The sequence below is a fragment of the Suricata suricatta genome, chromosome 14 (genome assembly GCF_006229205.1).
Source record: "Suricata suricatta isolate VVHF042 chromosome 14, meerkat_22Aug2017_6uvM2_HiC, whole genome shotgun sequence".
In the NCBI taxonomy this organism is placed as follows: Eukaryota; Metazoa; Chordata; class Mammalia; order Carnivora; family Herpestidae; genus Suricata; species Suricata suricatta.
In genome coordinates, this window is record NC_043713.1 from 55,107,412 (window position 1) to 55,120,187 (window position 12,776).

The 12,776-nt window shown below is 45.8% G+C and overlaps 1 protein-coding gene across 1 annotated transcript in view; it reads right to left on the reverse strand.

Moving 5' to 3' along the window:
- LAMA1 (laminin subunit alpha 1) overlaps nt 1–12,776 on the reverse strand; it is a 144,110-nt gene that overhangs the window by 66,511 nt on the left and 64,823 nt on the right. Inside the window, exons 19-26 of the mRNA XM_029921582.1 lie at nt 12,338–12,549; nt 6,437–6,543; nt 5,939–6,119; nt 5,204–5,340; nt 4,321–4,557; nt 2,531–2,674; nt 1,870–2,049; nt 291–476 (exon numbers count right to left, since the gene is read on the reverse strand). Coding sequence (XP_029777442.1) covers nt 291–476; nt 1,870–2,049; nt 2,531–2,674; nt 4,321–4,557; nt 5,204–5,340; nt 5,939–6,119; nt 6,437–6,543; nt 12,338–12,549 — 1,384 coding nt within the window. The remainder of the gene's footprint in view (nt 1–290; nt 477–1,869; nt 2,050–2,530; nt 2,675–4,320; nt 4,558–5,203; nt 5,341–5,938; nt 6,120–6,436; nt 6,544–12,337; nt 12,550–12,776) is intronic.

Here is a 12,776-nt window from a genome sequence, read left to right on the forward strand (position 1 = left end):
CCTGCCAGGTCCAAGCAAGTCCAGAGCCTTGGCACCATTACATCCACTCAGATGGAGACTCGGGCATCATGATGAAGGATTTAGTGTGCAATTTGCCCCAGATTAACGCAAACCTAGTATCCAGTTCTTGAGAACATGAAATTTTAATTGTTTTTACAAAGCTTGCAAAACCCGCTGGAATTGCGATCTCCAGGTCTTCTTGCTCGCTCTCGTATCGGCTCTCTGCCATTCCACACCGCCAGTACTAACTTCACACTGTTAAGGGACACGTGAAAAGGGGACACCATCACCTCTTTCATTCCCACTTCTTGGTCTTGTCGCACTCCGTTCTCCGGTGCCGGCATATCCACATAAATGACTTGCTTTCTGGTCCGGCCTCCTCTGATGAGCACCTGGGGCTCAAGGTTGAAGGTGCCCATGCCATTGGAAGAATAGAAGGCCACAGTGTACCTCAGTCTGCCACCATAGGCCAGGAGCTGTGGGACAGTAAATGGCTTACATCTCTCACATGCACAGGTTTAAAACTTTCATCACAAGCCTGCTGCCATTTGAAAGAAATCCAGCATCTTAAAAATGCATCCCGGGATGCCCACATGGCTCAGTCGGTTAAGTGTCCGACTTTGTCTCAGGTCATGATCTCACAGTTTGTGAGTTCGAGCCCCATGTTGGGATCTGTACTGACAGCTCAGGGCCTGGAGCCTGTTTCAGATTCTGTGTCTCCCTCTTTCTGCCCCTCCTCAACTCACACTCTGTCTCTCTCTCTCAAATATGAACAAACATTAAAAAAATTAAAAAAATACATCACACGAGTGGAATAGGTTGTCTGGAATTTGCTTCCTTTTAATTCTACTTAATTATGGATTATTAGGTCGATTCAAGCTATAGTTCTTTTTTTCTTTTAAAGTTTACTTATTTTGAAAGAGAAAGCACAAGCACATGCAGAGGCCGACTCAGGGCTCAAACCCACAAAACCACGACGACATGACCTGAACCAAAATCAAGAGTAGGACGCTAAGCCGACTGGGTCACTCAACCATCCCAGTTCTTTTTCTTAAAGTTAGTGATGTTTTAACAGGTTCTTTTGGTTGGTTTGTTTTAACTGAGGCATGTTTGGCATGTAAAAAGCTGTACATTCTTACACTGTACAACTCGAGTCTGGGGATGAGTATATATCTGTGAGGCCACCACCCGCCTGGAGGCCACAGACATGGCCGTCTCCTCCCAAAACTTCCTCCTGTCAGCCACGGAGGTAAGTGCCAAAGTAACAAATCTGTGTGGTAACAGTCCTCATTATTTTCAAGCCCCTTTGATTTATAAAGGCCCTACTGCTATAGAACACTGGATACACATTTGCAGATATTAAAGATCTGGGTGAATTCACACATACACTCCGAAATTTAAACAAAAACTTGAGCGAGGGCTTCAATACTCTGTCATAGTAGGTTTTTACACCCCGCCCTCAGCCAACACCCAGCGGTTTCTTAAGAAGGAAACACAGCACCTAGGTTTGCACTGAACTTACCTTAATACCAGTGAAAAATGCTTGTGAAATGAGAGAGATAGAGGGAGACACAGAATCCAAAGCAGGCTCCAGGCTGTGAGCTGTCAGCACAGAGCCAGACGTGGGAGTCAAACCCATGAACTGGGAGATCATGACCTGAGCCGAAGTCAGACGCTTAACTGACCAAGACACCCAAGTGCCCCATGAGGGGGATTTTGCTAAGAGTTAAACTTCTCCATCCCCACTTAGAAAAGTGAACTAATAACCCCTTCGGTTAATGGTAGGATAACACAGCCCATTGTGATTTTGGAGGAGATCCGAGTCTCCCAGGAAGTGCGGACCAGTTCGAGGCTGGGCATGGGCCTCACCTGGTCTCCCTGGAACCGTGCTGGCAGTCTCCAGTAAAACGGCTCCGTGTGGACATGCTGCCTGACAGACAGGGCATCCAGGAGGACATCAGGAGCCTGGAAGTACACCCCTTCGGTCGTGCCCCTGAGGTTGCTCTGTGAAACCACACGCAGGAGAGGCTGATCCAAGCCCAGAGTCATCTAGCCGTGGAAGGAAAGAAAAGCACACCTTAGGACACGAATTCATGCCTCACCTCTGATTTGTCAGATTCTACTACGGTTTCACAGATGGGTTGGCTTCATTAGGAAACAAAGGCATTTCCTTCAAACTCAACCATCTGGGGCAAGATGAAAACTGCACGAGTTTTACACCCTTGCATTTCGGGCCATGCTACTGCTACCTTGGGGCAAGATCCCACCCTATGAAGGAGAATGCTGTGTGCTGCAGTGTTATCTTCTCTCCAAGTAAAGCTTTTGACAGATTAGCTAAGGAGCAACATGGGGTCCCCCTTGTCCCCGCTTCATGTAATTCCTCCGGTGGCAGGAAGCAGAGCCCCAATTCACAACGAACCCAGATCAGCTTGCTGGAGTTTCTGATGCCATCAGAACAAAGTTTAAAGTACTTAACCATCTCCCCTACCATCACCCAACTTCAGCACGTTTTACCACGTGTGCAACTCACTGGCGTCCTCGCATAACCCTCAAGCTCTGAGCAGAACTGTGACAGCCCGAAGCAGAAGCACGGGGTGCACCCCAGAGGGTCCTCTGCACGGAGGGCGTAGGTGCCAGGCCGACACTCACGGCACTGAAGGCCAAACACATTTTCCTAAAGGGGAGAGAGCAACAGTCTCATTTGTTGTTTCCTAAAAAAAAGAGATGATTTTGGAACGGGAATGAAATCAGACACAAAAATAATTTTGGAGCAGCAAACGTCTCAGAAATTGCTATTTCCTCAGGCAAAGCAAGCTACCTAACCTCAACGAACACCCACTCTCTGACGCCCTCGATGATTCCCAAATGCGGCTGACCATCTGATTCAGCGTGGAAGCCGTGGGAATATATAGACTGCCTGATGAGTCTTTCCTGGAGCGGCCGGGGGCGCCGCCCAGAGGCCCCAGGTGACTCTGATGACCGGTCAGGTAGAGAACCACGGACCAGGTGATCCCTAAGGCAGGCAGGCCCTTCCCGTCCTGTTCAGATGAGAGCTGCCATCACCTGTGTGGTAAGCCACAAAGGCATTCACCGGTGTTCCCATTCCTCCAGGCCATAGTATCCGCAGGAGCTTCCCCTTTCTCGTCCCTAGTCACTAAGCAGCCCACTACCCTCTCTCTTCCATCTCACCAGCACTTGGAAAAGGATCAGAGGAGGTAGTCAATTACCTCCTAATCACAAAGTACAACGAGCAAACCAGTGGGAAACTCACAGAATTAAACATAATGTTGAAATCTTACCTGCTGGGACCACAATAAACACAAATTTCCTTCAGTCTGGCCAGCACATGCCAAAGAATAATTAACAGCTAGAAAATCACATTTGAAGCCCTGTGTTACCTGTATATTCAAGATACTGGCTACTCAGCCAAGTGGAACACAACAGAAAACTCGGTGTTTTTCAGTTCAGTTTCATCATCTGACACTTGTAAGAAGAACCAGTAAAAATTCCACTTTTGAGAACTGTTCTAGAAGAGCACACACAGACTTTTAACTCAAACCTAGAAGGTAGTGAGAACTACAGGAAGTGTCTAAAACCTAGCTGCTGATTTAAATACAGCAAAACCTTGGATTGCGAGTAATTTGTTCCGTTAGTGCTCTGCAAGACGAGCAAATATTTCTAACAAATTTTAACTTGGTAAATCAATGTCTTGCAATATGAGTAGGGTGTGACACTGAACGTCACATGATCCCAACTGAGCCAATGGTTTTTCTCTCTCTCTCTCTCTTTCTCCCTCACTCACTGTGGGATTGTGGGTTATTGTCAATGCACTGTCACATTTCTGCAAAATGCTCCAAAGGAGGCAAAAGCAAGTGTCCTTGGCTAGGTTCCTCATTAAAGTTGCATGAAAAGAAAAAGATTCCACTGAGCTCATAGATAGCAGCGATTCCATTAGTAATTGTGAAAGGCGTCCTACACAATAACCCTCTCTCATCTCCCTTACACCAGGCACGAAGGTTTTCAAAGGTAAATAAATGCTGGTTAATTTATTTTTCTTTATATGTTGTATTTTCTATATTATTTTGTATTATATTACAGTATTGTGATCATTTTTATATGGATATTTTTGGGTTGTGGAATGAATCATCTGAGTTTCCATTATTTCTTATGGGAAAATTCGCTTTGATATACAGGTTCTTTGGATTACAAGCATGTTTTCAGAATGACTTATGCTCATTTATGCTCTCTACTGTAGTTAAGAGCCCAAAAGTCATGATGATGTGTGCGAGAGGGAAGAAAGCAGAAGGCCAGGGCCGTTACCTTACAAGAGCAGGAACCGGTTTCCTCTGCACAGCTGCAGAGACCCTGTTCTTCATCACAGGTGTTTGTCAAGGTCCCTCTCAGGTCACAGTCACAGGCCACGCAGTCTGGAAAGCCTCTGTACCCCAGGGAGCACTGATGGCAGCTCGGGCCACCGAACGCCAGCTTACATCGACAAAGGCCAGTGAGCACATCACACTGATGACTGACTGACCCAACACCACTGCAGTTGCAGGCCTGGAGAAACAAACTAACTAAATAAGAAGGTACCTTTTACATTTTCATCATGTACCCGTGTTGGGATTACAGGAGAACACTAAGTGTGGGGAAGTGATCTGGATAAGTGGGTCTCTCTCAATGTGGTTCCACGGATTCACTTTGCCACAAGCCCAACGGGAGGCTGTGACTGGACATCTGTGCCCCGTTGAGGCACATGCGCCCTGGGCTCAACCTGTGACCTGAAAGTCAACATCATCATACAAGTCAAAGTCAAGTCTGTTTTCAAAACACAAACTATATCTCAGTTTAACTGATGAAAGCTACATAGAAAACAGAACCGCTGAAGACTGGATATAACCCTCCAATAAAGTGACGACTGCCCTTCTCCTGGAAGATAGTGTATGTGCAGAATACATTTAAAGGCATCAAAATAAAGGTTTCCAGCCATCGATTCCACAGCTGGTTCTTGAAGAAAACTTAGAATGATGTACTTTAAAGGTGCTGCTCCTTCCACATTGATGCCTAAACCCATCCTGAGTTTTAAATGCAAACCACAGAGTTGTTCACCGGGTTAAGGTCAAGTGAATATGGATGACAGAGACGCAAAGTAACTTGCTCCAGCAAAGCTTTTCTCGGTTAAGAATATGCAGATGGCAGTGCACACCTGGCATCCGAGCTCCGGGTCATGGCCCCAGTATCCGTCCTCACATTCGTCACAGGACGCGCCCCGAGTATGAGGAGGGCAGATGCACTCCCCCGATTCCGGGTGACAAGTGTGCTGCGTGTGGGCGCAGTTACAGGCTGCAACGAAGACAGATAGTGTTGTAACACATCAGGACCACCGTGTGATCAAAGGGGCCCCAGCTGATGCCACAGGTCATCCCCTTTTATTAATTATCCCAAACCATTCTAAACCACTCTTGCAATTCCCATCGGAGACCTCATGGTTCCCAAGACCAGTCCGTGTCTCCCAGGAGGTGGCTGTTCCTCCCTGTCAGGAGGTGCTGCTGGGAAAGGGGGATTGGGACAGAGCAACAGACATTGGCGGGAAGAGCAGATGCAGCCAATGTTTACGGCGCATGTATCATGTGCTAAATGCCGTGGGAAGGACTTTACAGCCAGCGTTAAAAACAACTCCTGGATAGAAATTATCGTTAGCTTCTCTATTTTACAGATGAAGAAACTAAAGCTAATCTAAGGTCAAACAATTAGTAAAGCCTGACCAGAGTTTCTGGACAAATGAAGAATAGGGACCAGGAAACAGAAAAAAGGGTATGAAATCCTACATGTTAAAAAGGGAAAGCATAAAGGAACATAACAGAATTCGAAGTCAAAGTAGAGCTCCAAGCAAAGTCTGGAAATTCCTATACAGTCTCAAATAATGAATTCCAGAGCTTACGTGTACAGCCACCGTCCTGAAACGCGTAGAAGCCATGCGTGCACCTGTCGCACTTTTCCCCAGCTACGCCAGGCACACAGCGACACTGGCCTTCCTCCGTACAGTCATCCGACAGGGAGCCTGATGAGCTGCAGTTACAGGGCAGGCACCCACGTCCTGTGTCCAGCCCATAATAGCCAAGCTGTCTCACAGGAGGGGCAGGATGGTGGAAGCCACAAACACATTTTAGTTAGCCACTAATACTCATGAGGACATTTCCCAGATCAAACATATGGCATTTCATAGAATCATAATGTGTTCACAACATCATTCCATCCCCTTGTAAACTGAATACACACTCCGCAGGTGAGGACCCACTGCATTCACCAGCCGTGTTCTGGGCGTTGGCTCTTTCCGGCTGTCCTGAAGTCCATTTCATTGGAACCAACATCAAGGTATCGATGATAGACTTCGCTGACACATACTTTAATTGTACACAATGACCAGAAGGCATCTTACCGAGCACTGGTCACACTGCTGTCCAGTCACATGTGGTTTGCAGTCACAGACTCCAGTCTCCAAATGGCAGACACCAGAAAGCGAGCCTTTTCCATGGCATTCACAGGCTAACACACACACAAGAGACACATTTGTGCCCATTTCTGGGTACAGTTATAATAAGGTCCCCTAATCCCCAAAGGAAAACTTTTAAACATTCATGTTTCAAATCATAAAAGTAAAATACTTTATAATAACCTTTTAAGTTTAGTATTGTTCTGAACAGTAAGCTAGAAAAGGGTTGGTGGAAGGAAGCATTTCACAAAAAAACCACGTTAGCTATGAAGATAACAATTAGCAAATGATCTTAACCAATTTCACGAATTCCGTCAAGTTGTAAAAATTAGCCACCAATGTTTATTAACAAATTTTCATAAGAAACACACAATGGAGATTTCAAAACCAATTGAGTCGCCCGCTCTCATTCCAATCATGTAGACACTTAATATTTAATATTTTAAAGCGCCACTATAACAATCTAAATAGCTAATATTACATTTCATAATGTAATACATAACATATTTCTCTGTTCTAAGTCACAAGTCATTTGTAGCTCTAATGTACTCTGCTTCAGACCAAACATTTCAATTTTTTTTAAATTTATTTTTGAGAGACAGAGAGAGACAGCGCAAGCAAGGGAGGGTCAGAGAGAGAGGGAGACACAGAATCTGAAGCAGGCTCCAGGCTTTGAGCTAGCTGTCAGCACAGAGCCCGATGTGGGGCTGGAACCCACGAACCGAGAGATCATGACCTGAGCTGAAGCCGGAAGCCAGACACTTAACCAACTGAGCCACCCAAGTGCCCTCAAACATCTCAATTTTATCTACAGTTATAAAATTGATGCTTATTTTTTAAATTTAAAAAAAATGTTATTTATTTTTGAGACAGAGAGAGTCAAGCAGGGGAGGAGCAGAGAGAGAGGGAGATACAGGATCTGAAGCAGACTCCAGGCTCTGAGCCATCAGCACAGAGCCTGATGAGGGGCTCGAACCCACAAACTGTGAGATCATGACCTGAGCCGAAGTCGGACGCTCAAGAGACTGAGCCACCCAGGTGTCCCAACAGTTATAATATTGATGTTTAAAGCTACCAAGTCTCTCACCTTCTCAAAGTGATGCCATTTAATGGCTCCAATAAATGTTTAATATTTATAGACTATAAATATTTGATATTTATAGACTAGCTGTCAATATGCAAGTCCCTGAAAATATTTCACATGTTCACTGACAAAACACCCCAGAAATGCACATGACTTATGAACGCTTGCCCTCAGGGAATGCGCGCTATCTGTCATACGGTGTAATGATGGGAGAACAGAAAACCTTCATGAGTTATCTTAAGCACTGGACAGTCCACGCACACTTGTGTGGCAGAGTGGTGGCAGACACAGGACACTGCAAGGCGGAGGCTCAGAAGACAGGCAGCACAACTGTCTGTGGCCAAGGCACCGAGGTGGTGTTCCCTGGTAAAAGTGGTCCAGGATTCACTAGGGGCGCCACTCACCACTGCCCATTCCTGTAGCTCCACTGTGCCTCTGGGGCCTCGTGGACCCTGCAGAGACGGCCCCTCCCTCCCCGGGCTGGTCAGCCTCTAGAAAGAATAAATAGCTTGCCTGCCAGAACGTCTTCCGCCTGCAAATCCAGCGCCCACACCGGCCTCCTTCTCGGGCCTGCCCTTCACTTGGGCTTCACCTCCTCGATCCCTCCTTTCCTTTCACCCCAGGGCCACGCTCAGGCCACTAGGGACGGCTCCCATGCCCCAGAGCCTGCTGGAATTGTTTAAAGCAGCCAATCCTGAACCGTTTACCCTGCCTTGCCCTTTCCTTCCTGAGGAAACCACAACAAAGGCTCCAAAACCACATTTCCCCTCCGGACCTACACGGGCGCTTCCTGACTGCCCCCCAAGGCATTATGTATCCCCTCCTCCTGGCATTTGCTGGCTTTGCCATACCTGAATAATAATAAAACCTCTGTGTGTGTGTGTGTGCGCATGTGTGTGTGTATAAATATATGTAAAGTTTATTTATTTATACTAATAATAATACTAATATTAATACTACTACTAATAATACTAATACTAATTTAAAATAGTTGTCATTAGGGGCCCTGGGTGGCTCAGTAGGTTAAGCTTCCGACTCGTGACTTTAGCTCAGGTCATGATCTCACAGTTTGTGAGTTTGAGCCCCACATCAGGCTCTGTGCTGACAGTGCAGAGCCTGCCTGGAATTTTTTTCTCTCTCACATATGTGCGCTCTCTCTCTCTCTCTCTCTCTCTTTCTCAGAATAAACTTTAAAGAAAATAAAATACAAAAAAATAAAATAAAAGAGGTGCCAATAACTGACTGCTAGGTGCTTTATACATAATGTAATTCTCATAAGAACCTTATGATATAAAAGTGATACCCACCTAACATGTTTCACATAAGGTTCCTTGAACAGGAGAGTTTGGTGGGGTTCCAGCACCCCGCTGGATGAATGGCTGCCCCGTAAAACCATTCCAGAAGCACCAATTTTGCTACCACACCAAAGCTGATGAGTCTCCGAGCTCTATTTTTTCCCTGATTCCTGCACGCCTGAATGTCCAAATACCTTCCCAACACCTTCCTAGGAATTCCCGTGTCAGTAATACTGAATACTGAGATTCTCACTGGGATTAACCTAATAAAACAGCAGTATATTAGCAGATGGGGCATCTGGAAAGTCCCTAAGAGGGATTCTATCACAGGCCTGGAACATTTCTTTTATTATTATTATTATTATTACTATTATTATTACTATGTTTTATTTTAGAGAGATAGAGAGTATGCGAGCAGGGGAGAGGGGCAGAGGGAGAAGGGGAGAGAGAGAGGGAGGGAGGGAGAGGGGGGAGGGGGGGAGAGAGAGAGAGAGAGAGAGAGAGAGAGAGAGAGAGAGAATCTTAAACAGGTTCCATGCCCAGTGTGGAGCCCAACATCGGGCTTGATCTCACAATCCTGGGATCATGACCTGAGCCAAAATCATGAGTCAGATGCTCAAACAACTGAGCCACCAAGGCCACCCTGGCCTACAAGGATCTCTAGTGAAATATCCAGAAATAGTAAAAATTCATGTCATCAAAGCTGAGGAAAGAGGAAATGAAGCAAGAATAAAACTTATAAATGCTTGGAAACCAGAAAGAACCCAGACAGTGTCCCTCTATCACCAGTCCAGCCGCGGGGGCACCAGCCTGCCTGTCCTAACCCCGACCCCCTCCCAACCTCCAATATTCACAGAGCGTCCTCACCTCTACCCCATGATCAAGGCTCTGCTGGAGGCCCTCATTAACTCTGCCAGCAGGTTTCTTTTCTGGCCTTGTCGGCCTTCTTGTCGGCTCCGTCCGCACAGCAGTTCCAGAGTGACTCTCCAGCACAGCTCTGCTCACGTGAGCTGGAGTCCGGGACAGATGGTGCAGCTTCGGCAGGTCAGCACTGTCCACACTAGTTGCCGTCTGCTTTCTGCCTGGCACCTGAGGCTCCCGCCCTGGCCCGCCCTGCCTTTTACTTTCTAGCACACTCTTTCCGGACTCTGCTCTTCCGGCCTGGATGACACTTTGCCACCACTTGCCAGCCCATCTGGGCATCTCCTACCCATCCTTCCAGACTCACATCAAGTGGCATTTCCCCCAGAGGCAGCCGTGGACAGCCCTGGGCCCTTATGGAGCTTGTGCGCACCCCAGGGATGGTCATTTATCATCCTAGAGACCTGCCTGTCATATCTGCCTGGTGCTGCGTGCACGTGTCTCCTGAGCCCTGGGAGGTGGCCAAAGCAACTAACCATGAGATCTCTTAAATTAAGACCTGGGCCAACAGCTCCGACCCGGATCCAGATCCCATCTGTTCTGACTCTCCTTGCCCACTTCTGTTCATCACCAAGACCTATTATCTACACAAAATACTAAAGCAGTTTTGTCAACGCAGACACAAATAATAAAGGAAAATGACTATTTTTTTTTGGTCACAATGAAAAACTTTGAAATACATTTGAACAACTTGGGTATGTAAATTCCTTTTGCAGCTATGAATTTTATGTTCTCTAAATTACAGATCAAGTGTTTCTTAGGAAAAGTTAGCATCCTAATTGAAATGGGCTATAAAATATGCACTGAAATTTGAAGACTCAGTTTTAAAAAGGAAAGCAAATATCTCATTAGTACTTTAAAAATATGATTACATGACAAAGTGATATTATTTTTACATATTGGACAAAATAAGACATATTATTAAAATATATTTCATCTATTCATGTGGAGACTAGAAAAACATTTTTAAATGTTTACTTATTAATAAAAATTAAATAATTTTTAAGAGCGAGAGAGAGCACGAGTGTGCATACAAGTCGGGGAAGGGCAGAAACAGAGACACAGAGTCTGAAGCAGGTTCCAAGCTCTGAGCTGCCAGCGCAGAGCCTGATACGGGGCTCGAACCCATGAACCGTGATACTATGACCTGAGCCGAAGCTGGACGCTCAACCAACTGAGCCACCTAAGTGCCCCAGTGACTAGAAAATTTTAAATTACATGTGCTGTTTACATTTCTACTGGACAGTATTAATTATAGAAAAATAATAAAAAGTACTTTTTTTTATTAGCATTTATAATAGCTACCATTTATTACATGTCCAGAACTTAGTTACCTTACTGACTTCTCACAAAGTCTCATATGTGTGTGTGTGTGTATAAGTAGATATAGTTTTGTTTTATATATATAACTATGTCTATATGTCTATATGTCTATATATAGGTCTATTTTTTGTATAAGGAAATTGTGGTTCAGAGAGTTACTAAATTTTCCCAGTGTCACACAGCTGGTTGTGACCAATCCTGAGCTCTAACCTGCATTAGTCAGACTCCAAAGCCCGAGACCCACATCTATGCTTCACCTCCACACCATCACATGTAGCTCTTCCATAGACCTGGGTCATAATTTTTCCAACTCCTATGACAATACTTAGTACAGGAACTGCTGAATAAATGACGAATGAACAAAAGAATGAATCATCAAGGTTTACAGTAAAGATGAAAAGAAAAGGAATGAGTGTAGTGAAAGCATCCTGTAAACTTTGAAGCTTTATACAAATATAAGTTATCATAATTATCCTCCTAGGATAACCAATCAAGGTGGCCTTGCTGCTGAAGGTCAAGTTGACTGGGCCAAGGCTACAAAGCCTTTCCTGCCTGGGAAAATATCTTTTCCGAATCGCTAGCACCCTCTTGTGTCCCCATGTTGTAATAGCATAGCAGGACTGGACATATACAGGAAATCATCAAAATGATGTAAAATTGCCATTTTTTTCCTCTTTCACGCCTTCAAGAGCTGTGCATAAAAATCTGAGGGCTGGATTAGCCCTGGGGCTACAAGTTGGTCATCTCAGGCATATGAAATTCTTTCCTCTTTAGTGAATAGTTGTAAGTGATCCGTAATGTCGGGAAGGACACAGCCCTGCAGAGCAGCATGAGAGTTGGTAGTTCAGGCACGGACCTCTGAGACTCCAGGGTTAGAGTCTTCCCTGTATCTTGAAATCCCATCTGACTCATGAGACCACTCAGCCTGTCCTCACAAACACCAGGCTTTGACACTGCTCTGCCTTCGCTGCGGTCACCAAGAGCAGTGCTGGCACTCTGTCCAGTGCTACCGCCTCCTCCGGGGGAAGGGCACCTAGACCATCTGACCTCCTTTATAGGAACTGATCGAGCTAAGGGAGGGCAAGCAGGGAAGACTAGGTCTTGGGTCTACACTGGCATTATCACAGACACCGATAAAGTGATCATTTGTGACACATGTAAGTAGATGGATGGAGACCACACGGCGACCAGTGACGGCTCTGTCTTCACAGCCCACACACTCACCGCGGCAATTTTTAGCTGTCACAGCATCCCCGTAGAAGCCGTCGGCGCACCTCTCGCAGTGGGCGCCAGCGGTGTTCCCAGTGCACTTCAGGCACTCGCCCGTGACAGAGTCACAGTGACCGGCCTCTAAGGGGTCCACGTTGCCGCTGCAGTTGCAGGGAACACAGGATTCCCCAGGCACTGTTGGGTTTCCATAGTAACCGTCTGCACATCTGCAAAAAGATTGAAAGAGGGGTCCAAATGAATGCCATCACTCTAAACATGACCCCACCATCCAGGGATTCTCTGAATGGCTAATAAGTCAGACAGACTTTTTTTATATAAGATTTATTGTGGAGCAGGGCAATGCCACGTTCGGGCATTCAGATTTCCTTGCTCGCTGTGAACACAAGAATGAGCCATAAATCCGTGTGGGTGTGCACTCAGCCCCAGTCAACTG